At 39.2% G+C, this 26,283-nt stretch overlaps 1 protein-coding gene across 1 annotated transcript; it reads left to right on the top strand.

The window, feature by feature from the left end:
* Nucleotides 1–761: 761 nt before the first annotated feature.
* Nucleotides 762–25,871, top strand: ncapd3 (non-SMC condensin II complex, subunit D3). Its single transcript, XM_069658856.1, has 35 exons — nucleotides 762–819; nucleotides 2,003–2,175; nucleotides 2,683–2,845; nucleotides 4,025–4,191; nucleotides 4,505–4,675; nucleotides 4,751–4,812; nucleotides 4,898–4,985; nucleotides 5,518–5,651; nucleotides 6,064–6,136; nucleotides 6,329–6,454; nucleotides 6,798–7,050; nucleotides 7,256–7,294; nucleotides 10,005–10,097; nucleotides 10,247–10,320; nucleotides 10,482–10,616; nucleotides 10,850–11,070; nucleotides 11,302–11,493; nucleotides 11,604–11,701; nucleotides 12,836–12,945; nucleotides 13,538–13,645; nucleotides 15,113–15,227; nucleotides 15,860–15,955; nucleotides 16,614–16,852; nucleotides 17,247–17,326; nucleotides 17,635–17,772; nucleotides 17,957–18,090; nucleotides 18,347–18,555; nucleotides 20,182–20,292; nucleotides 21,687–21,854; nucleotides 22,531–22,634; nucleotides 23,944–24,008; nucleotides 25,003–25,050; nucleotides 25,288–25,350; nucleotides 25,524–25,572; nucleotides 25,706–25,871. The coding sequence occupies exons 1-35, from the start codon at nucleotides 768–770 to the stop codon at nucleotides 25,773–25,775; spliced, it is 4,221 nt and encodes a 1,406-aa protein (XP_069514957.1). The 5' UTR covers nucleotides 762–767; the 3' UTR covers nucleotides 25,776–25,871.
* The last annotated feature ends 412 nt before the right edge of the window (nucleotides 25,872–26,283 follow it).

The following is a 26,283-nucleotide window of genomic DNA, read 5'->3' as shown; positions in this document are numbered from 1 at the left end:
AGACCAGGTTCAGCAGTAGAAATCTTGTCTGGAGACTTTCAGTTCTGCATAATCATGATAAGAAAGTAGAGTAGGGTCCCCATGTGACCTGCGGGCCTTCCGGTATCTTCTCCATATTAGCAATTTTTTAAATTTTTTTGTAGTTTTGCTGGGTAAAATATTACATAAATATTCTTTTTATGGCATGTTAGCTAAGCACCCTGCTGGAGAAGCTAACATTGCAAACATGTTAGCCTGATACATATGTTTGATGCATGTTATACAATAATACAAATCTCTGGAACAAAACTTAAAACATAACCCTCTAGTGTCAGTGTTGGATTTTAGAGAATTATATGTTGACTAAACTAAATTTGAACTCCCTATATTTAAATATGACAGTTAGCCAACTTCATTAACAAACACAAAAACACCAAATCCAACAGGATAATGCTTAACAGCACATAAGTAGACATTGCTCCATGTTAGCATTAAATTGGATCCTATTCACATCTTGCTAATGTTAAAATGCAGAGTTAGTTAAAAACTTCTTATATCAAGTCCCTGGGGAAAACGGACGAAGAAATGAGTGACAAAATATGCGCTTTCCCCTGCCAAATCTCTTGTTTCTGTTGTTTAAGACAACTCCAATTGGTGGCAGTAATGCGCCTCTAAGCTTGTATGCCAACCGCCAATAAACCATGAAGAAGAAGATTTGCCTCTCTGCGCCCGCGCATGTAAACAAGTCTGTAGTTCCGGGCGGGCTGTTTCAAAAATATCTACACAACATGGATTTGATATCTGCGCTGCAGTTCCTGAAGTTAAGTGAAATTCCAGCAGGTAAACTATTGTGTGTACGATATAAACGACATTTACTGTTAAACTGGATGATGGCGGTTAAATAAATTCAGATTTTTTAGGCTGACTGTCAAGGAAAACAAGCCAGTAACGTAACTCCAACCATTTCCCGGGTTTTGTGCCCTGCTCTGGCGTACAGGAAAAACGGTACTACAAACCCTATTTATACAAGTTGCAAATTAGCCAGTACCACCTGGTTTGGATGCAAAACACAGTTAAAAAGAAACGTCAGACCTCATACCTGAATTGGTGTCAGCCAGTTGCGAATTCGGATCATCTGTTTACAATACACAAGCTGCGGACTGGGCTACTCATCAGCTCAGCTATTATAATTGTTATTTAACGTTAACGAGAGCCAGCGAGGTTTTAACGTTACGAACACTTAAACTATGCAACCACGTTTACAAAAGGAGCTTGGCGCAAGGTTCTCCACATTACGTTACTTGTGAACTTAACGTGAGATATTAGTATTTTTTACATGCAAGGAATTTCCCCTGGTGTTTGCTGCATAATGCATAAGGGAAAAACAGTAAGGGAGTAGAAAAGAACAGGTACTGCAAGTTAAGAGTCTTTTATATGAAATTCGAAATTTAAAAGAACATGTATTTAAAATATATATCTATGTTCTGCTATCTGCTATACGGTGTACAAAAAAGACGAAGAGGCTGGCAAAATATTGACAGAGAAGTGTCCTTAATCTGAGTTAACATACTGAGGATTGATGATGTCAAGCTACAGCAATTGGTTTATTGATCAATGAGTCAAACAATTTAATACGTAATTGTTTTTGAAGAAATAAATGCTCCTACACTAATATAAGGAAATGTTTTCTTGGCCACATATGATAGTGGAGTGGACAGAACAAGATACAGTCAATCATTATTGGGAAATCAACTAAATTATAGAATTACAGTAACACACTATAGAACAATCACGAGTTGCAGCCAGAACTAGTCAAGCACATCAGCATCTCTAGACCATCATCACCAGAGTACTGATGAAGTTCGTTAAGTGTTTGCTTTGTCCCCTTTTCTACAATTCTTAAGCAGTTTGATTTAAAAGGCACAAATATTGTTCTGAGGGAAATATGTCCTCAAGTTCCAAAGTACTCTCTGTTGTGGTCTTGTGTAACCTCAGGTAACCTGTTAACTTTTGTGATTTCCAGCCTGGGTGGATGAAGTGTGGGACTTGGAGTTCACAGAGAGAAAACCTCTTGATGACGTCACAGGGGAAGAACTCGCTGTCATTGGAGAGAGGGACTTCAAAAATCTATACCAGTGTTTACTGGCCCATGCTGCAGACCAACAAAAATCTGCAGGCAGAGATGGAGCTTCACAGGTAAAACTGATCCAGTAGTGTCACTATCTGTACTATTTTAATTTTTTGCCCAGTTTTCCAAAAACAATCACTTTGCAAAGACTCAATGCTTTAAAACATTTAAAATGTTGTGTATTGAAATTTAAACAGTAATTACATCAATAGTTTTTAAATTCTAAAAATCAGAAAAAAATCTGTGTATTTCTACGATTTTGTTTAGATGTGCATGTTAAATAGCATACACAACAAATGGCGTCCATTTTAAACTAGGAGGTGAAAGCAATGCTGATCGAAACTTGAAGCAACTCTTTGCTGGCTGGTACAACTGAATCTTGAGGTTCAATGTGAAGTGCAAGAAAACATTGGTCTGTAAAGCACTATCTTCTGACATAAACTGAGTAGTACAAGCTGTTTTTGCAAAAACTTAATGTAGGCTCTAATGTTGATTCAAAATATCAGTCTGCTAGGTATATTTTTCCTGTCTGGTAGTAGCAGTAAGAACAGTCTGTCTTCCATGTTGCGCTGCAGAGTATCTGGGCGACCCTGGGGGACAATAGGGTGTCGGTCAAGTCTTTGGTGGCTGTGCTGTCCTTCTTTGTCCTGGCTGGGAAAGCCAAAGCTGCCAACGTCCAGCAGAGAGTGAGTGGTCTGCGTGCTGCCTCCCTCTACATACTGCTGCTGGGAATCCCGGGTGAGGAAATCTGTTGAGAGATGCATGTAGAAAGCCCTGCATATAGTTTAAATTTCACTAATTCATTAAAAAAAACTGTTGCAATAAGTTTGCACCTTTTTTCTTCTTAAAACTACTGAAACAGTTTCTGCTCTTTGTAGCTCATCTTTTCCTTTACCTGCATGTGTGTAAATCAGTATCTTTTGTAATGTGTATATGCAGTTGATCAATGCAAAATACTTTGAGCAAAAGGTAGTTTTTTCAAAGAAGTTGAATTTACACTCAAAATTTAATTCTTCTTTATGACAATCTGGGTCTTATTTTCATAGTTGTCTGGCTATCGTTTTTGTTGGTTATCATAAAATTGTGCTCATAGGGCGGCTGTGGCTCAGTGGTAGAGTAGGTTGTCTCTCAATTGGATGTCATATCAATCTCCTGCAGTCTACATGTCATGGTATCATTGGGTGTGACACTGAACCCCACATTTCTCCCGAAGATCCTGATAGGTCTTAAACAGACTTTGTAAAAAGGGCTTTGGATGAGGTGAAACCAATTACCTTCAGGTGAACTTGTGCATCTAACAGATGTCTACTTTTGGACTAATTCTGTTTGTTGATTCAAATTGTAAAATACCCAAACAAGTATTTGAGTTTGAGGTTGTAACACTGTAAAATGTGAAAAAGTCTTAAGTGGCAAAGCTCTGTAACTCTGGTCACAATTTTACACACTAGAGCTTTAATATATTTGGAAAGGTGATTTTGTTAGTGTTGTGGTTGCAACATTTTTCACATTCATGTTAACCAGCTGGTACCACATCACCCTCACGCACTTACTTGTGGGACCTCATGCACATGTACAAGACTGGAACCTACTTAAAAACAACAGCTCTATAAAGGTACTTGAAGGCAAAAACTCACAAGCAAATTTAAAGTTACCAAATTGTTCCCTTGATGAATAACTTAAGAGTTTCCCCACACACACAGCTTACTTTCACACAAGCAGTGAATAGATCTTTGCTTGGTCTTATATCTACATTCTTACATCAATCCTCTTTACATGCAAAAGTTAGTTTTTGTTTGCTTACTTCCTTTTCTGAGAGCTAAACTGTTGTTTCATTTTGCTGTTGGCAATGTTTAATGTATATTTTTCATGTTATTTGTTAAAGCAAGTTGTTCCTGTACACATGTTTTCTGCTTCCAGGGAGCATTGCCAACAAGGTTTTCCATGAGGTTTTACTGGACACATGCTCAGACTTGACCTCTCACTGCTGGCCTCAGGACTGTGGAAAGAAGCGAAAGAAGGATGGCCTAAAGAGTTCTCAGGCAGAGGGCAAACGCTCCAAACCCCAAAGGAAAGAAACTCCAGAGGTACAGTCCTACTTCACTTTAAACCACTGAACTATTATAGGATATGATCAAAATGTGGAAGTATAGACCTTTACACACTGACTGTGCCTCCACCTAGCAGTTAAATATGTTTCTTGGTTATGTGACTTTTAAAATGTCTGACAGTGTCAAAGGACACTGGTTTGATTTATGATGTTGTATATAACAAAGATGGAGATATACAGTATAAAATGTATGAAAATGATGAATGTATTGATAAAATAAGTTTTAGTAGAATTAATAAGAGTGTGGAGGGTTACCCTGTTATCCTTGCTGTGTTCTCTGTTACCCTCAGATGGAGGTGAATGATGCAGAAGAGGAGGAGGAGGAAGAGGAGCTTCACTTCTCTGGCCAGGACTTAGTGAAGATCAGAGATGCAGTGGTTTACCTAGTTCAAAGCCTCCTCAGACTCCTGCAGACTTTTCCTCTTAAAGACAGACCACAAAGTGCCAGCAACTGCACACAGGTAACCAATCAACATGCCTATCTCAGATCACATCATCATTGTTCATGTGTAAACAGGTTTCTTTTTTCTATGAAGATCTTCAGTAAGCTGATTTCCTTTGAGCCAGTTATTGGAGAGCTAACCTTTGCTGCTGTAGAGTGAGTTTTCTTACTTCCCTCGATGTCTTGTTGGCAAATGTATTCAGGATGTAGATCAGCTGATACCTCTGTTATTTCTGCACAGAGATATCACCAAGCTGAAGAGTGTTCCTGAACTGGCTTTCTATGGCCTGCAGCTGCTCTGCTCCCCGAAACATGGAGACCAGAAAGAAGTAAGATCCAGTAATCATACTCTATGGTGGGCCAAAAACATGGTGAACATAAATTAAGGTTGATTTAAAGAGACAGGAAATAATCAATGTAATTTATTAATAATTTATTTCTGGTGTGTCTATAATCTTTGGTCTATATAGTCAATACCAAAGAGTTTTACCTCCACAGGTCTTTAATAGCTATTCAAATAAAATAATGTGAGAAGGAGTTTTAGGTGGAAGACAGGATTGGTAAAACTCTCACAGCTCTTAAGGCTCTAACAACTTGGTGTCATCCGAACAAACTTTTCCTGTATCTCTCTCTACAGCTGTCCTATATAATAAAGGCAAAAGCCAAAAAATTAATCTTTAAAACTTGGAGTCACAAAAATATTGAAAGTAACAGTATGTAAAAATAAAATATACTAAATACTTTGACATTTTCAACATATGTTGTTCTTATTCTGGTTATACGTAAGGAATGGCTCAGTTTTATTTGTTCTAATGCAACAACAGAGGGATGTTTCTGACCAAACTGTTGTCTGTTATTCAGTCCCTACGGAGGGTTTTCCACCGACTTCTCTACGTGATCCTGATGATGAATAAGGGCAACAGAGGGAAACCCTCCCTCCTCGTACCCAGCCAGGCTGTCCTCTCCACCCGCAACCAGGCCATCCATTTTGTTTGGTAAACAGCTGCATCAGTCGTTAAACCAAGCTTAGAATGCCTTGTTTCATCTGAATATGGTGTACAGAGCTTTTAAACAGTGTACTGGGATTAATCTCAGACTGCAGCAGATTAAAGAATCTGCTCAGTTGGGCTAACACTTTTCAGCATAGGGTGCTTCATGTGTGACTGTAAAAAAACCATTAGCCTTTTGTCTTAAATTGGAGCCAGATTGGTAGTTTTAAAGCTACAAGAGTTTCATTGTACATCACACAGTGTAACGGTCATAAAATGATCAAATATAGTGACATCAAAATACTCTATCTTCTATCATTCATTTAATTATGTTGAATCTTTGTTGCTGATTATTTGGGGATATTTCTGGCTCTTCAGGAACCACATTTGTACATGATTTTTGTGTTTGTGATTGCAGTCATCTTGTGGATGAGCTGAAGGCGCTGGCACCGCCTTTCCTGCAGATCCTCCTGCAGCATATCTGCTATCAGGTGAATTTTCCAGTGATGCATCTCCAATTAAAAATGTCTACTGTTAAGTTCAGTTTAGAGAGTCAGTGTCAACTGTGTTTATGCCTTATGGTGGTGTTATGGTGTTAGTGGATTTTATGTTTACTGATACATTGTTATTAGTAGGTGAACTGATATAATAGTGACATAATGTTTCTTCTGCGGATGTTTTAGATGGTGGAGAAGAGCGAGTTTCGAAGCCATGGAGCCCAGGCTGTGGGTATGTTGACGTCTCAGATGGCAAGCAGAGACTACGCCTGCTTCATCAAGTGGCTGTTTAACTTCTCGAGACACTCAAAGGTAACATTGTTACCTATTGTCACCTCTTTAATTGTGTGCAAAATGTTTATTCTGTATTTCATATTTTTGATTCGGACCCTAAAAGTTATTTTACCATGACCTAAAAATACTTTACATTGTTGTTTTTTTATTTCTAAACTTAACATAATATTTTTTAACATTACTTTGTGCAGCCTTTTAAGTACCTATGAACAAACTATATGTCTTAGTTATCTCTATAGAAGGGTTATAAATACTGCTAGCTGTGTTAGCCATCTGTAGTTATAGTCTGAATATCAGTCAGGCTTCATTATCTCCAGTTAGTGTCATCCCCTGTGAAAGTCTGTTGTTCTTGCTTCTGTAGATGGTGCACCGGCTTTTCTCTGTGGACGTGGTGATTGTTTTGCTGGAGCAACCAGAGAGGAGGCCGGAGGATTGTCAGGATCCAGAGCTTGCCTATTTCCTACCACACAAGTTCCTGATCCAGGATCTCCTTTTCACTCGGCGGATGGATGACTCGCCCACTGTCCAAGGCCACGCCCTGGCCTGCCTAGCCCAATGTTTAGAGCTGCCTTCACTCAATGTCACTCGGGCTGTCCACAACCTCTTCTCTGCCAGTGAGAAAACACACACGCACACACACACTCTGGAGCAGACTGGCAGACAGTGTTTTCTGCCTAATTTGGGCTTATTTTAGCTCAATATGAAAACATGTTTTATGGACATCACACTCTTTGAGCCACTAGAGAATCTAAGGGGACATTTTATGTTGTTTTTGCGTTACTGATCCGCTTAAGTAACCTGTCTATTTTCTCTGTGTAGCTGGAACACAGACAGTGTTGGAAAGTGAAATCACAGAAGGTAAATCTTTTTTTTTTCTTCTTTTTAATATTTGACTGACCACAGAGACAGATTGTGACAAATGTACCAAATATTGTTCAGAATGGAGTTGGGTGTAATTTTTGGTAGCATTCCACACTTTGCTTTTAGAAAAGTAAATTGTTAAATCCTGCATTGTATTACTGTAGTTTTTGCCTCCATTCCTATTGGTAATAAACACCTTTTTTTCCTTACAATAAAATATGAGGAGATGTCTGCTAAAAAGATGTCTGATGGGTAAAGAAACACCAGTAGTCAAAGGATCAATCAGGTTGGAAACAAACCTTCAGCTTAGCCAAACTTATTTGGAGAAGACAAAGATAAAAAAATGAATTATTCCTCAAACTGTCTGTTGTAAACATCAATCACTGTTTACCACTTCTTGCTTCAACTCAGACATGCCGTACTTACTGTAGTTCAGCACAGTTGTCCTGTTCCATGAGGGATTATTAATTACTTATCAAGTGTACTCACTTTTATTGCAGACAAAAATTAAGAGGCCAAGTGCTTAAGACCTGAGGTGTGTCCAAAACCTTAAGGTGCTCTTCAAGATGAAAACAATTATCACTGCTGTCTTAGACAGAGCAAGGATGGGAGTTTTATTGAGAGCATAGATTTAGTTGAGCATATTTCTTTGTTTTGCCCGTACCAGGTCTTCACAAGGGAAGATGTTGTACAAACTGATTTTAGGTTACGTAAACTACAAACTTACTTTGGAATCCTAATGGAAATTCTTGTGCAACAGTCAAATGTAGGAAAAATTGCAAATATGAACAGTCAATAAAGGTGGAAGGAAAAAAATGAATAAACACAGAATCAAAACTTTACCCTGTCTTTATGGCAAACGTATGGCAAGAAACAGTACTTTTATCGTGGTATTGATCAATACCAATAACTATCCCGATATACAATTTGAAAATACTGCCAGTATACAGATCATTCAGACAATGACAGAGGCCTAAAAGGTTTAGTTGAAATAAACAATGTATTTTATTAACATGTGCTATAGTTGTCTATGATGCATGTTAACACCTGTAAAAACACCAAATATAGCATCATATTTAGTAATTGTCTGTGTTTCTCTAAAGCTCTTTGGCGGACAAAGGGAAGGGCTTAGGGACGTTTGGGAGAGGTCTCATCAGTGCGGTATTTAAGAAGCAGTAAAAACACTGAGATCACTCATAGCTACAAAAGCGAAACTATCTACATGGATGTAGACCACTAGCTGGCTAGATGTGATTTTGTAGTAAACAGTAGGGCGTGATACTGCCTATAATGTGGTATTGGCGAGTATGGCAGTCAATGCTCCCATCTGATACCCGAACCATTTAGCCCCCAAAAATAAACTGCTTCCAGGTAAATTATACACAACCAACAGTGTGGTGCTCGCAGAGAGTATTATGTTAGGAAGACTGCAATCAGTGTTCTCCACCAATCTAATGTACGTATATATTTTCTTAATCGCACTACTATCAGAGTGGTACTCTGTATCGGCCAGTACTTAAAGATACAATCTCGAAGATTTCAATTTTTGTGCTCTTGAGCGCCTCCCACTGGCGATAATCAGAAATAACGAAAGCACTTGTCCGAATTTAACCAGAAGTCTACAGCTGGCTCCCTTTGTCATGGTTCTAACTCTTGATTTTCCTCACTTTCTTTGAAAACTGTTTGACTTAATCTTAATGAGCGTCAAATTAGTTTCTTTTTCTTTAGGTTTTCTCTTATTTTTGAAGTTGTATCTGTCGTCATCGATCTTTTCTTTGTTCAGCCGTAGTAAATTACTGTTTCCTCACAATGCTTACAGAAACCTTAAGTGCAGCCACTTAGCTCCGTCTACACTGTCTGACAGACCAACCACTGCTGTGTGAAGGAAAATTGGGCGCGGCTTGTGATTTGGCGAATGTCACCACAGACACCCGGTCCATAAAAATACAATATACTACAAATGCAAAGGCCTCCATCAGTTGGCCATAGGCTCAATCACCCTTTCATTCAACGATAGATAGTGATTTTGGAAAAAGACATTTTTTTAAAATAAAAAAGTTCAAGATTGTCTCTGTATCCGAATCCTATTGGAACATGTCTTGTCAACAGGGCTTTAAATCTAGCATTCAGTTCCATTTTTATGTAGTTATTTTATTTTATTTGTTTGTTTAACCGGGACAGTACACATTCAGAAACATTGCTGTAAATGTGCCAGAGTTAGCCAAGTGGCTATTATTCATCTATAGTCCCTGGACAGATGTTTCGAGTCATCCTAATAAACTTAAAAACATAATATAATAATCATTAATTTAATAATAAATATAATAATTAATTATGTTAATAAATAATTTAAAATATGCAACACGGAGGCTCACAAAACAGGATATGCAAAAAAACTAAAGATAATGGTGTAAATAAAGTATATGGACTAAATGATACCACATTGTGCTGCAAAATATTACATAGCCACAAAAATGGCGACAGGTGACCGCAGTCAGCAGTACAGACAGCAGACTGAACAGTATAGTGCAATTGGCTTTTATTGCAGACATAATTGAGTACCATCACTTTGCAGTTTACCTTGAAGTTGACATAAAGTATGTCATAATGTCGTATGTCGTATAATGTTTGATACCTAGACCTGGTAGACTGTAGCGCATGTTATTTTAGGTGCTGATGTTTTAATCGAGTTGACTGTGTGTTTCAGAAAGTCACAGTTCCCAGCAGACTCAGAAAACCTACCGCACTCTGCCGTTCAGGACCGTGGAGATCACCAGTATGGTCAGCTCCAGCTGTGACGGTGAGTCACACCAACCTCACTGCTATTCAAACGCATGCATTGGGTACTGGGCAGCATTTTGTAAATATTTTTGCAAGTTCACACATTTGCATGTTTGTATAGATAGACTGACTTAAGAGATGAGTGAGTTATTATATATTTTTATTCAGCAAAAGAGAACCTGGCTCTTCTCCTGCGGCGTGTAAAAGACTCCAAGACAAATGTGAGGAAATCTGCCTTGCAGGTATTTGGAACCAAGCTTTACCAGACATTTTAATGATTATAATCTTAATAATGAGGAGTACTGAAACTGATCAGTCAACAAAATATGTGTTTCAATATGTATTTCTGTGAAGCATGCTTGTGGTAAACAAATAAATGCAGTGCTCTGCCATCATTCCACAGGCATTGGTGGGTCTCCTGAAACACAATGTGATCCCAACGAGCTGGGAGAACTTGTCTACGCTGTCGGAACGCTGCAGGGACCCGGCTGTGTCTGTGAAGAAGAAGGCCCTGCAGTGTTTAGCAGAGCTGCTTGCTGTGAGTCTCAAAAAGCTGAAGTAACAGACAAACAGTACAACATAGAGCACTTAAGGACAGCGTGAAATAGAAAAGTAAAATTGTATATTTTTTCTCCGGCTGTATTAAGAATTGCTAATGACTTTCCAGCACAATAAAGACCTGACCTGAGGAAAAAAGGAAAAAAAAGTTTAACACATTTTGCAATGCATATTTTAAAAGAATTTAATGTTTTTTTTTTCTCTGGCTATCAGGCTAAACCAGAGTGCAGTGTGGTACAGAAGGCTTGGCTCCAGGGTGTGGTGCCGGCTGTTGTGGACTCTGAGAACTCAGTGCAGGAAAAGGCCCTGGAGGCTCTGGACCAAATGGTGCTCAGCCAGGTCAAATCCTACTCTGCCGGCCGCCACCTTGATGCGGGTCAGAGGCTGACCTGGGCCCTGTTGGACCTGCTCTGTAACGAATGCCAGAATCTCAGGTTGGACCTACTGCATTCAGTCTAGTGTCCTTTATACAAAATACTTTATACAGCATAAATTTGTTGAAAAACAAAAGCTTTTATTTTGTATTTGGATAAAAAAAAACTTTTTGCTAAATCCCAAATCCTAACCTAATCAGCACAAAAGTTTAGGTATTAGAATTCATTTTATAAATACCTATGCTGGCCTTTAAATATCTCTAAATATATATATTTTTTCCTTCTCTCCAGCCGATATTTCAGCCGGGCTTTTACAATCTGGTCCAAACAGAACAAGTTCACTACGACATTCGTCGCCAACCTGATCTCACACACTGAGGCAGAGCAGGCCGCCGGGGCATGGCTGCTGCTCTCCAAGGTTGTCGCTTCATCACCCAAACTTCCCTACGGAAAGATCCTGGATGCCTGGGACAACATGATCACGTTAGAGAGACACACTTTCTATACAGAGTTTACATTGAGCTCAAGCTATATTTTCAGCTGAGCATTCAAGGTTACCTAATTGATTTTTCAAATTTTATTCTTGCTCTTAGTTCAAAGGATCTTCCTGTGACAACCTGCTGTCACATCCTGTGTGTCATGGGAGACATTGCTGCACATTTGAACGAAGACACCAAGGACAGGATAGTTGGTAAGTGATTGTGGTGTGGAATGATGGGACAATTCACAGGAAGAGTCTGAAAGTTTCAAAATGTTTCTCTCTCCCTGTATCTCACTGAGCGCTTTCTTTCTCTCTGAGTGAAGGTGTTGAGTGTACGTTTGTTTCCCTTTTTTTAATCCTTTTCTTCACCTGTAAGTGATGTAAATGGCTTTTTGTTGAAGTTTAGTTTTTACAATGTAGTGTATGCATAGAGGGGCTGTAGGGGTGTTCTTATTTTATTTTTATATGTTTATTTGACGAAAGGGGACAATGTACATTAATCAACATTTAAACAACATGTAAATGCACCCGAGTTAGCCAGAAGGCTAGTTTTCATCAGTAGTCCCTTTTGCCAGATGTTATTGGCCTCTTAAAACAGCTACAACAATTCAGTGCACAATTGTTAATAATGTACTAGTTTGCGATAAAAACAAAACAAAACATACAATACAGACAATGTTAAACAACATAAGTGAATAGAATTCAATTCAAAGGTGATATGCAGTTCAAGTAATCAATGTTGACATTTTTGGTTATCAACAAGCCATTTCTCGACATTACATTTAAAAGAATGATATGATGGGGACTCTCTTATTGACTGTGGTACTGAATTCCACTGACTGGGATTGTACAGTACCCCCTATCTGCACCTCTAGTTGCTCTGTTTACTTTAGACTTGAAGATGATGAAACCGGACAGATGAGGAGGAAACCATTCATGATCTTAGAGACTAGGCATATATTTTTGTATTTAATTAGATTTTCCCACCTAAGGAGATTGTGTGGGTATTTGCTGTTTACCAAACTCAACAGAAAACATGTCTGTGAGGTTTTACCTGATTTTGCTTTGTGGTTGTACATTGGCAGTGGGAAAGGTCCTCTTGCAGCTAAAAAACATCATCATTCACAGCCTTTTGCTGTTTATCTGACATCTAGCTGTAAATCAGCAAACATCTTGTTAAACACAGTTGAAAGTTTTGTTACTTGATGAGCCTGGGCATTGATACATGAAAATACAAAAGCCTAGTTAATATCCCCATTATTAGATGTTAAATTAAAACCATCTCTGTCTGTCTGTCTGTCTCTCTGTCTGTCTGTCTCTCTCTCTCACTTTATTTGTCTCCAGATGATGTGATGTCTTGGTTAAAGACATTTACTTTGTCTCTGGAGTTGATCAGTGCTGCTGTGGAGACTCTTCATCAACTTGGCCGCAGTGAAAATGTCAAACAGACTCAGGTTCAACTTCTTGCCTTTACACTTCACAATTACTGATACCCAGTATGGCAGCAATCTAATCAAGCTTTTTTATTTATGTAAGTCAGTTGTAATCCCTGTAAAAGTTCAGAAAACAGCTCTATCAGTAAAGGTCTGACACCAGAATCCTAACAATTGCTGATGTTGTTCGCATGAATAGTACATATTTAAAAGCAGGTGAGCTTTACAAAAACAAATAGTCAGATGTGTGTGGTTAAAATGATCTCAAAGATTTATGGTACGTGTGAATGTATAACTTAAAAAAAAAATGCTCTCTCTTTTAAATCATAGCTCAGAGATTACATCTCAACAGGTTGAATATTCCCCAAAATGTTTTTGGTGTCTTTATCTTTCTCTGATTTTGGATTTTCTACAGAATGTGAACTTGTTCATTCAAACAGAGAACATTCACAGCTAATCAGCCGGTGTTAAACATATTATCCAAGTGTGATCACACGTCATCGATCTTATCAAATTTTGTGTTAAATTATGACAAAACATTACTTTTTCCTAATCCCTATTTATATTTTCTGTCACATTATCTTGAATTTATTTTGTTTGTTCTTTTTTCCAGGCTTTTCTGAACCAGCACTGTGGTGAGCTGGTGTCTGTCTGCGAGGCTTATTTAGCCGACATCATCCTGAGCGGAAATAGAACCCAGAACCTCAATGAGGAGCTTATGGTGAGAACTAACCTACATTAACACCTTCTCTACAATGCAAGTTAAAATTCAGCCTCAGTCCGAACTGGATTCTGTTGATAGATAAACTTTTGCCTGAAAAAATGTCTTTTCCAGGTATGTTTCAATTTATTTGACACCAACACATACTGTTTGCAGCAGGTGTAACATAGAATTCTCACTATCATCTGTTCCCTGGCTGTTAACCACTCTTAGAAAACAGCAGGAAAACAGACAGTCTCCCTGCTAATCTCAAAGCAAGACAATTGGAATACACATTCACACCTAAAGTCTGTTTGTCTGGTCCGAATCAAAGACCAAATTGTTATAATGTTGCATTTTGCCTCGAGTTTGGTTTGTGTTCACACTGCAGCTTCTACCAGCAGACAAAAAGTTTTGATGCGCAGGGAAACTGCTCTCTGGTTGGTCAGAATTTCCACGTGGGAAAACTCCCTGAAGTAAACAAAGCAAGAGTGCACAGTGATCAATCACACTCAACGTGATCACAGACTTGTTTATGTTTTGTTTGTCTGAGTTTTTTACTTTCAACTGACATTGTTCCACAGTTCAATCAGTTCCACTCTCCTTTAGTTTTTCACTGAACAGTTCGAATACCTCCATGTTCTCGTGCGTTTCCACAAGCTTTTGTGAAATTGTTCGGTCAGCCCATATTTCTATTTCCTCATTGCTCCCCCACGTCTGTCCTCTTCTCATCTCACTGAGTGTCACTGCAAATGTCAGCACCCGTAAACATACTACAATGCACAGTTATATGGTTTGTTTCCTGTATTTGGTCCTACTTCAAGTTTTTTTACATTTGCACCAGAATCAAACCGGACCTGGTTTGTTAGGAAACTGACCGAGACCTGTCTTTTCTAGTGGACCATGGTCCGGTTGTTTGGTCCACACCAGAGTTTCATTCCAGCGTTCACACCACCTAAACGAACCGCACCGAGGGGACAAACGCTTCAGGGTTTGGTTCAGTTGGACTAAACAAGGCTGGTGTGAACCAGCGACTAAATTTACACTGTCAAATTGTCAATATGCAATATGTCTAATGGATGTTTCTGTTTGTTTTGTTTGTACCTCTGCCCACACCTGGGCACCTGGACAACATTAAGACAAAATCTGTTTTTACCCAGAACAATAAAAGTACTAAAACATAAAAATAGAAAAAAAAAAAGTAATGCATAGATATGTGAAATCTATCTGTTTTAGAATGAAAAGAACAATCTTTGAAATGAAAAGAAATATTGACGACAAAATGTGTAAATGTTTGCAGTATAAAATATAAGGAATTACACACTCTCGAGGCTGTTGTGGAAAAGCTCTTCTTTTAGTCAAGGAAAAGGCTAGTTTTAAAAAAAAGTCTATTGTTAAAATGTCAAAATCCCAGATCAACAGTTTTTCACCATCTCAATACTTGTATAGTGGTGCTTGTCATAAAAATGAAAATATTCTCTCTTCCAGATTAAACACCTCCACACTCTGGGTGTGGCGTCTCTCCACTGTCCTTCCAAGGTTGGCAAAAGGACGGTGCTGCTTGTTGAATCAGTCCTCACAACGCATTCTGAAAGAGTGGCAGGTAGGGAGGATGGACATCTACGAAACAGAACTACTGTGTTCTAGGATCTGAGATCTGTAGTACTAAACAATTGTTCTGGTCTTTCACTCAACATCAGTTCATACATGATTTGTAAAGAAAGCCCAGTGGCCTCAACTAACTTAGCACTTCTGGATGGAATATAACCTGCATAACTGAGAGTCTTTCTGTGAATGACATGCTTACCTTAAAGTGGGAATGACAAATATGGTTCAAATTCAGACTTAAATCAGTGTATCAAACAATAAGCTAATACTGCCCGGAGCAATTTTCAGTTGTGCTCTAATAAAAACTTTATCCTTACAGGTAAAAAGTTGCTTTAGTTTTTCAATTTCATTTGTACTAGTCTTCATTACTGGCACAACATTTTTTATTAATGTTTGTGTCTAAGACCATGAATGTTGTAACTACTGTAGGTTTATTTCTTTCATTCTGAATAGCCCTGTTTCTTAAAAAGTGTACAAGTGTCACTTGACTGGTGTTGATATAAAGAGAATAAGTTCATTATGAAGAAGCTGTGAAATACAGTCGAAAACAATACTTTTGAAACATACATTTAAACAAAAAAAAAAACGTATTTGATTTTGATAGATATTTTTGTTTTCCTCTGACAGAGTTACAGGAGGAGCTGCCTGCCTCACAGCCTCTGTCTCAGTTCAGAGCAAACTCTCTGCCCACCAGAGTCAGAGCGCACGGAGTCATCACCTTAGGTAAACTGTCCTTTTCTCTTCTTGTGTCTTCCTTCTATTTGACTGTTTCTACAATGAATTTGAGGACTGTAATAACCTCCTTAAAGGAGCAGTTTGCCCCTCGAAAAAAAGCCAATGTCAGTCAAAGCTGGTGTTCTCTGTAATCAATAGAAGCAATAATATTTGAAATTTACGCCATAGCTGTGGAGAAAGTTGTACAAATAGTTTGTGGTTTCACCCATTCTACATTCCTACATTCCTCCCTCTAAAACGAACGGTCCAGCAAGAGACACTGGAGTGAAATACTACACTGCAGGAAAATGACTCGGAGCGGTACAGAATCCGAAATACGACGAGAATATACCGACGGATCATCTGAAAACTCTTCGGGTCTGCAGTCTACATTTCAAACCTGACTTTTGAACGAGACATGACATCGAAGGCGGGCGTCCTAGATTGAGAAAGCATAGCTTAGCAAGCTCCCTGGCCTCTGCCAGATGACACATTTTACGTAGTCTGGTGGAGGTTTTCCAGGGCCCATTGGAGACCATAATGGCATTAACTACCCAAAATAGCATGATAGGACGGAGGTTGAAAATCGGCTAACTGGCCCTTTAACTGCCCAGCATTTCTGAAGTTCTTTGATACAATGAATATTTCTGATGGTTGTCTGTTTCAGGCAAACTGTGTCTCCAGCACGAGGAACTGGTCCAGAAGTACCTGCCGGTGTTTGCCAGAGAGCTGGAGGTTGGCACGGAGGTTGCTGTGCGCAACAATGTGGTGGTGATTATGTGTGATTTGTGTGTTCGATATACCAACATCGTGGATCTCTACATCCCCAACATCTCTGCCTGTCTGCAAGACAACGAGGCAGTCATCAGGGAGCAGACCCTCATCATGCTGACCAACCTGCTCCAGGTGAGAGCTGTTACACATTCTACACTACACATTCTACATTAGGCTGCAGTTTGAAAATGTAGGGAAATATTTTTTTTTTAGATTTGAGAATTTATTATTTATTTAATTTAATTAAATGTATTATTTGGATTAAATTGAATTGAATTGACCAGCTCACCAGTTGAAGCTTCAGTGGACCTAACATGCTTCAACTTATAGGCTTGGTGTAATTTATCTTATTTATTGATTCGTGTGTCGACTTTATACAAAAACGATACTCAAACTTTTCGACGTTGTCTGTTTGTATCATTTACACAGTTTTTTTAATGCCCAGTTCGGAAATTCACATAAGAACAGGTGAATGGACTTCAGCCTAATGTCTATCCTTAATTGCCATTGTTGTTTTTTATTTTAGGAGGAATTTGTGAAATGGAAGGGTTCTCTTTTCTTTCGCTTCATGGTGGCCCTGGTAGACCCAGTCCCTGCCATCGCCAGGTAAATGACATTGCATAGATAAAAGGATAGTGATTTAGTAAATCAATTTTGGATCTAATAAACATCTTATATGTTGACATTAAGAAACCACCAAAGCTGTCAAGCATCATAGTGCTTACATATATTCTTCATATCAGATATGCCATATTACTTGCGATATACAATAAGTGCATACTTTGATCTCCTCAAGTGTTGCACACTGGACCCACAACACAAACACACAAAATTTACACACAGATATATTGAGTTTAGCAATGACATAAATGACCACAATATCAAACCTTAGTGCTCTCTGTTTCCTGCTCCAGTCTGTGTGAATACTGCCTGCTCCATCTATTGCTGAAAAAGAACCCAGAAATGTTCAGCCAGCATTTCATAGAGTGCATCTTCCACTTCAACTCCTACAGCCAGCACAAGTCCTACAACAAGTTTCCTCAAAGTGAGAGGTAGGTAGCTGGGGGGGCATCCAGTTCAGGTTTGTCTTTATTTATTATTTTATTTTCAAAGATCTCAAATCACTGGTCCGTTCAAAAAACAATATAAACTATACAAATAAAATAAAAGAGTAGAGTCTATCCTTAACGATACATTCAAGGAGTATTTATGAATTGCATTCTCTTCTCTCTGCAGAGAAAGGGTTACGTTCTCCCTGAAAGGAGCTCAGCACCGCGAGCAGCGCTTTAGGATCTACCGCTTTCTGTTGGAGCACTTCACCGACGCCCAGCGCTTCAACACTATCAACAAAATCAACCAGACCGTCTTGGGTAAGCATGTGTGTGGATTGAGAATCAAAAACAGTGCGAGAAATCACTCAAACATAGAACTAGCAATTTATTTCCCGTTTCACTCTGACACGATTAAACTGTGTTTAAGAGTAGAAGCAATCTTTGGGAATATTATTTCGAATCTAATCCTCTTTGTGGACTCTGGACAGTCAGCAAGCACCAAGTTTTGCCTATAGCAATATTTACTTAAAAAAAAAAAGAAACATCTTCAAATAACACCAATTTCCTATCCCAGCATGCTTTGCAGATGATGAGCTGCCGCTGGATGCGGATGGGGCTGAAATTCTGAAAGAGACCTTCAACATCTTGAGTCTGAAGGAGATGAAGCTGCAGGCAGTATCTACTCCAGCAGGAGGCCCTGCAGAGGAGGAGCCAGAGGAGGAGAACATGGCCCACATGGCTAAGGCTGTCCTGCAGGCCGCACAGAAGAAGGTGGTGTCACAGGTGAGCTATGATGAAATAACTAGGGGAAATACTGAGATGATTCAAAATGGGTAAGATTAAAAGGAAATGCAATACTCCTTTTTTATTTTTATTTTTCAAACAACAGAGGGCGCCGTCAACTTTTGTTCGACATCAGTTTGTCGCTTGCACAGTTGCGCTACAAAACAGTGTGCAAATATTGCATGAGACTGATAAATTACAGATATAGCCACCAAAAATGATTGTAACAACACTATGGTAGGACCCTAAGATACAGGAAGACCAAACCAGGCTGACAACAGATATGTGACCCCCTAATAATTTCAATATCTAAAGAGATTATAATGTACAATGGCATTAATGAAATAATATTTGGACCTTTTTCATAGTTAAAAATTGAATTTCTTTTTTTTTTTTTACATCTTCCATCAACAGCTTCTTTCCTCCAAAATATAGTTGGGAGACCCTGGTTTATGAAAGCCGATTTATTTGGATCTTTCCTGACTTGTGGCTGCTAACTTACTGACAAACTAACCAGTGAATTGGACCTATGTGACGTTGTCATTGAATAAAACAGGTTCTTAATTTACACTCACTGTACATGAACCTGAGTTTATGTGGACTATATTTGCTATCTATTGTAATTTAACAACCCATGACAAGAATGCGTCTCACTGTGTCTGCGGTCTATGTCATGTGCATTCGTTCCCACAATGCCACCTTTCTAAAAGGGGAAAGCTTATCTAGTAACACAAGGTTAGTTCTAAAAAAACTCTCAGACAGCAGATAATGTGAAGCTTCTGATTGAAGTTTAAGGCTTTTGTCTTTTTTTGTCTTGTATCTAACCTGGCACTGAAAACTGGGTTGACTAAAGGGGAATCTACACAGGCAACATATTTGAGGCGTGTTTTTGACACGCGTGTGCCGGGACAGAACCGCTCCAATGTTATTCAATGCTGCAATCTCCCCAAGCCGCATGTGCTGTGCGGTACGTGGGCGTAATACATGAGTAATTTTCTGATGCGTCAAGTCTGTTTTGGGTGTCAGTGAAGCGTAGAAAGCCATTGACTGAAATGAAAATACATGCCCACAACCAAGGAATCCATGTTAAAGATGTGATCTCTTCATTTTGGCCAACTTCGATTTCAGTATTCTATGAATAAGCAATGAATATGTACATTTCCTCAACATCGTGGTATACCAATTCTATTAATTCATTCTCATTTGACTTCTACATCCTACATAAATAAAAAATGTATGCACAATTAGGAAATAAGTCTGCAAGATTGACTGCACACTGCACACTTTCTGGCGTCACTGCCACCCCTTTTTATGGCTAGGAATCGCAACTACCATTGGCTTTGAGACTCTTCTTTGCTGTAGTGGCAGCCAGTGTAGATTGTGAAATAGATGCTGCCATGATGTATACATGCACACGTTCGTCTGACGCTACAGTGTCGGTGTAGATTCCCAGTAAGACTCCAATCACAGACTAACTTTTGGTTGGCTTTTTGGAGGCAGCCCTAACATTACTTTAACACGTTATGTATCATCATCAGGCTGCAGTATGATGACATAGGTTACCTACTGAAAAACCAGCTATTCAATATTAGAACATTCCTTTCAGCTTCATGCCTTGATTCACAGGTCCAGAAAAAGGCCTTCATCGAGAACACAGTTCCTCTCATCATCAGCCTGAAGAGCCTGCTCGAGCAGAAACGCTCTCCTGTCCTCAGAGACCTTATGACATACCTCCAGGTGAGAACTCGGCATTGAAAAGAGCATATGCATCTCTTCATACACATTACATACATGAAAGTTGTGTGGAGTTTAATAACAGTCATCATCATATACACTCACCGGCCACTTTATTAGGTACACATGTTCAACTGCTCGTTAACGTAAATATGTAAGCAGCCAATTACATGGCAGCAACTCTATGCATTTAGGCATGTAGACATGGTCAAGACAATCTGCTGAAGTTCAAACTGAGCATCAGAATGGGGAACAAGGGTGATTTAAGTGACTTTGAATGGGCATGGTCGTTGGTGCCAGATGGACAGGTCTGACTATTTCAGAAACTGCTGAAGTACTGGGATTTTCACGCACAACCACCTCTAGGGTTTACAGAGACTGGTCTGGAAAAGAGAAAATATCCAGTTTGCGGCAGTTTTCTGGGCGAAAATGCCCTGTTGATAGCAGAGGTCAGAGGATAATGGCCAGAATGGTTCAAACTGATGGAAAGGCAACAGTAACTCAAATAACCACTCGATACAACCGAGGTATGCAGAAGAGCATCTCTGAATGCACAGCACATCGAACCTTGAAGCAGATGGGCTACAGCAGCAGAGGACCACCCCAGGTGCCACTCCTGTCAGCTAAGAACAGCAAACTGAGGCTCGATTCGCACAGACTCACCAAAATTGGAAGTTGAAAATTGGAAAAATGTTGCCTGGTCTGATGAGTCTCGATTTCTGCTGCGACATTCGGATGGTAGGGTCAGAATTTGGCATAAACAACATGAAAGCATGGATCCATCCTGCCTTGTATTAACGGTTCAGGCTGGTAGTCGTGGTATAATGTGTGGGGGATATTTTCATGGCACACTTTAGTTCACTGTACTCAAATGGCCTCCACAGTCACCAGATCTCAATCCAATAGAGTACCTTTGGGATGTGGTGAAACGGGAGATTTGCATCATGGATGTGCAGCCGACAAATCTGCAGCAACTGCGTGATGCTATCATGTCAGTATGGACCAAGTTCTCTGGAGAATGTTTCCGGCACCTTGTTGAATCTATGCCACGAAGAATTAAGGCAGTGTTGTAGGCGAAGTGGGGGTCCAACCGGGTACTAGCAAGGTGTACCTAAGAAAGTTGCCGGTGAGTGTATATACAGATAGATAAAACGCTATCAGTTTAGTATAAGTAGTATTAGTTGCAAGACTATTGTACTGGATATCATTATATGCTACAGGGTCCATAAACAAACAACATATCCTAGACTTATAGAGGTAGCTGAAACAGGTTATGGGTAGGTGGAGTCATTGAAAAAGAGGGAAAGAGAAAGTTAGGCATGAGCCCTTATGACTCTGCATCACATCCTTTGGGTGACTCTACCTCATGCATGATATGATGCTGTTGTTCCCATCAGGTGACAATGCAGGACTACCGCAACGAGGTGAAGGAGTTTTTCTCAGGAGATGAGCAGCTGGCAGCTGAGGTGGAGTTTGCTCTAAAGGCCGCTGAGAGGGAGAGAGAGATGGAGGAACAGATGGACAACTGCAGCCTGGCAGGAGATGCCCGGACTCCCACTGCACAGGTCAGAAAACAACAGATACACAACCACACACACAGTTTAGATACTGAGGACAACTTAAAAAAATCTTATACAGTATGTTAGTATGCATGTGTTTGTTGAAATAAGAGGATTATCTGCCCATATCTTAAACAATGGTAAATGGTAAATGGACTGTACTTATATAGCGCTTTTCTAGTCTTTGTGACCACTCAAAACTGCTTTTACACTACATATCACATTCACCCATTCACACACTGATGGCAGAGGCTGCTACGTAAAGTGCCCAACTGTCAATCAGTTATCACATTCATACCCGTTGGCTATGCCACCGGGAGCAATTTGGGGTTCAGTGTCTTGCCCAAGGACACTTCGACATGTAGCCTGAGGGAGCTGGGGATCAAACCTCCGACCTTCCAACTGAAAGACGACCGACTCTACCACTGAGCCACAGCCGCCCCAACTACAGTTAACTTTAACAGTAAACAAAGCAGGAAATGACCAAAGACCAACGATTCTTAATCGACACACTTACAGATGTTGAAAATAAAAATTTTAGATGTGTGCTTCCTTTTTAAGTGGATTTCTGGAAAGAGTTAAATTGTCGTCTCAATATTTTTTTTTGTAACGTTAAAAACTAGTGCAGGTCAGTGCCATTGAGTCAATGAATGTATCAAAGTGACTCTGCTCTCTTCCTCAGCACGGATCTCCAATCAAGTCCAGGCCTCTCCTCCCGTTTAGCTTCGCCACACCACAGCCTCCACGCCCAAACTCTGTGTCTTTCAGACTGGCACACACTGACAGGTAGGTTTCCCTCACAGAGGCAGATCAGTAGAAGGTGTTTTTTCTTTGATGTATGTGTGGAAAGTCTAGAAATATCACATGTCCAATACTCTTGTGTATAGTGCCAACCATACCATTAAATTTTTTCAGGCTTCAGTATTGAATTCAGTTGTAGTTAGTCATATTGGGTGGACATGTTAAGGAAGTTAAAGATGGGGCATGCAATTGAATGATGGCATAAAAGTGCTATTGTAGGTGGAAAATGTGGATCCTGGGGAGGGGGATTTCTGTGATTAAAGTGCTTAAATTAATGGAAAAAAACTCAAAATGGAAAAGAAAAATGACTTCAATATTCTCTGAGATTACTAAATCATACATTTTCTTTTCAGTCATAATTTAATCCAAAACTGCAGATAGAATGGGACTTTAACAAGACAATATGGCTTTAAGCCACAAGTAAGGACATGGTGTAAGACATCACCAGTGCTTTGCATGGCATAATTCAGTGTATTGTAAATTGATGCATACCACTGATTGTGAATCATTGGGTTAAGGTGCTTCTTAGCTGAGACTTTAGTTTAGGTAAAACCTGAATATTTATACGTTGAATGTAAGCAGTAGGTAAGGTATATCCCCGGCCCTACCCCATAGCCTTACGTATTCTGTTACACAGCTGTTGATTGTCCCACTCAGTAGCTTTGCAATGAAACTGCAAGTTGTTGGCTTTCACATGAAGCTAAAACTCAAACTGTCTTTTTTAGGCTCGTCAAGATACTACAACTTTAAACTTTGATATGATACTAGTAATAAACGATATTGTTACCACTTTCGATACCACAGCAACAAAAAACCAACCAACCTGCACACAAAAAGTCACTAAAAACATACCAGCACACTGTAAATGGTAATGAAAGGCATAATTAGTAGGATTTTTCCCAAAAATATTGTATGACTCAATCATCACTTCTAATCCACTGTAAGTATGTTCTTATGTCTGTATCAGCAGAGAATCTGCCCTCTGTCTCTATTTTCTTACTATCTTATTATTTTGCTGTATTTGAGACATTTCACTACTGGAAAAAGTCCAAGAAACAATTAGAGAGACAGAGGGGAAGGACATGCAACAAGTTGCCATCTGTTATCAGGGATACTGCAGTAAGGCGTCCCACCACAGTCACCTGGGTTCTCAGTGTTTCTTTGAATAGTTTTTTATTTTGTAACTTTTTAGGATCTCTGGTTTTCCTTAATTTCATTACGTTATGCACATATATGTATGCATGGCATCAGTGAGAAAACAGACAACAATCTCTGTGTGTGTTTCTTTTCTCAGGCGTGTGCGAAGATCCAGGCAGGAGGAAGGTGTCCAATCGAAGTCTATCGCTCTTGAGGGAACAGGTACATCAGCTAAACTTTCACTGTAAAGCAGGGGAAGAATTTGGATTAGGTGGTCAGCACCCAGAAACAAAACAAATCGAATATCCTCCTTAATATAAACTTGTGAAGAACACTTCTTTCAAGGAATCCAGGCATCAACACAAAAGTTTTTACTTTTTTACAGTTTTTAACAGTTTTGCTGCTTTTGACCTCAACAACCACAAGATTTAGATGAATAAAAAACACAAAGTTGAGCTTACAGAGCGTGTACTTATCAAATTAAATGTCAAGAAAAATGTTAATCGCTTACTAGACTGGTGGAATGAGTTACCAAACTCCATTCAGTCTGCAGAGTCCCTTTCCACCACCAAAGACCCAGCTCTTTCATGAACACCTCTGACGTTAATGGTATTGCTGCTTTTGATGATGATGACATTGAGGATGTGGTTTATGTTGATTAGGATATTCATGATGATGATGATGATGATGATGATGATGATGATGATGATGATGATGATGACGACGACTATATTGACCTTGTTGATGATTACAAAAACAACCAAACAAAGAAAACACCCTTTGCACTGCCTGTCGGCACCTGTGTCTGATCACACCTGAAGCTGTTGGTTGGCCCTTTCTGACTTTGCTCCCTCCTGTCTTGATCGCTGCTTGTGTTAACTGTATTAACTCTCAGATGTACGTAGCTTTGGACAACAGCATCTGCTAAATGAAATTGTAACATTGTAGCGCTGTTGTAAATGTGTCTTGTTGAAGAGTTTCGTTTATGCTACTGCAGAATATCTGCACTTTGGGTAAATAAGTGGGTTTGTTAAAAGTTTACCTTATTAGATATGATGATTTGTTATTGTTTTTACAGATAGATTTGAGAAAATGGCTGGAAAACAACTGTACTTATGTAATATTTTTTGAGTTAAACATTAACTGGAGTTAAGGTGTAACAGTATTTCTGGAGAACACTATCCCGACTGACTGTTTTATGTGACTGTATTTTCAGTGATGACTAAAGGAGCTGTCAACAACAGAGCCATCAGCACACCAAAAGGTAAGATAGCTCTGTCTGAACCTCTACAACACATGCCACAAAACACGCCCAATGAGTTGTAAGATAAAAAAGTACAAAAAACATTTCATCTCCTGTCAGCTGTCAACATGGACATAAAAGCCGTATTATCTCAATAATGTGTTTCAGATTTTTATTATGTTAGTGTTACCTTATTAAGAGGAACTTATATCTTCCCCTATATCCTCAACTCCCTCTGTCATCCTCACTGTAATCCAGGTGTCAACGTCAACTTAACGTTTGATGAAGGACTCAGCGCCATCTTCAGTGACCGAGGACTGAGTAAGCTACCCTGTTTCCTCACTCAATCTTACTATCAGGTGTCAGATTAATGATTATGAGAGAACTTGTGAAAAGAAATCAGCCTTAATTCCAGTAAAAAAAAAAAAAGATCAATCTGTGAGTTACATGACTCGGGTTTAGGTATTTAATCTGTGTCTTCTGTGTCCTCACAGATCTTGGTGGGGAGACCAGTGTTCTGCATGTGAGATCAGATGAGCAGCAGTGAGTTCACTACTTGTATATCGTTTCCAGTCAATGTTCTATGTTGTATGTTGCACATGTAGTTTGAAGGGTTTGTTAAGGAGAACGTGTCTGCAGGGAAGGTTTGATTTAAACTCAGCTCTCTGTGTTTCAGAGCTTCTGAACTGAGGCAGTGGAATGTGCAGTCTCCTCTCCGCCAGAAGAGAAAACCATCTAAAGTTTAGTGGACTTACTGCTTCATTTCTTACTACTACTACTTACAGTTTAATTTCTGTCAGAATACTGTTTATTGATGTCTCCTTATCTTTATCTCTGATATGTTTGTGTCACTGCTTGTCTTTTGTCTTTTCTGTAATAAATTGTACATGTTAAGAAGATTTGTAATTGCCTTTTGTTTCAAGTTAGTTTCACTGCTCGTGTATGTTTCCTTTTCAGCTCCACAACTTTGGCAACCACATTAAGTGGAAACATTGCAGTTTAATTCAAACTGAGATCAGTACATCTACATCTGTGTATTCTGTACATTACCATTGAGGCAACACATCCTCTTGTCGGGTTGTATAGAAAGAAAGCATAAATCATAAAGTAGAGATATCCATGAGATCGTATGTGATGATGATGATGGGACTGTTTGGATGTTATGTAACAATCAGATGTACAAATGTTACTGATGTTCATCTGTTGCAAGTAGATTATAAAACATAATACAGAATCATACAAATACAAATATTC

The sequence above is a fragment of the Semicossyphus pulcher genome, unplaced genomic scaffold, assembly GCF_022749685.1.
Source record: "Semicossyphus pulcher isolate SPU_LCO1_2020_fin unplaced genomic scaffold, fSemPul1.0.p SCAF_12, whole genome shotgun sequence".
Classification (NCBI taxonomy): Eukaryota; Metazoa; Chordata; class Actinopteri; order Labriformes; family Labridae; genus Semicossyphus; species Semicossyphus pulcher.
This window is presented reverse-complemented; position numbering and strand designations above follow the sequence as displayed.

Excerpts from the sequence above, each read along its gene's own strand:
- ncapd3 (XM_069658856.1), top strand. The coding sequence starts at position 768 with ATGGATTTGATATCTGCGCTGCAGTTCCTGAAGTTAAGTGAAATTCCA. Across the intron at positions 11,071-11,301 it reads AACGAATGCCAGAATCTCAG|CCGATATTTCAGCCGGGCTT; the intron begins GTTGGACCTACT and ends CCTTCTCTCCAG. Across the intron at positions 21,855-22,530 it reads CCCGGACTCCCACTGCACAG|CACGGATCTCCAATCAAGTC; the intron begins GTCAGAAAACAA and ends TCTCTTCCTCAG.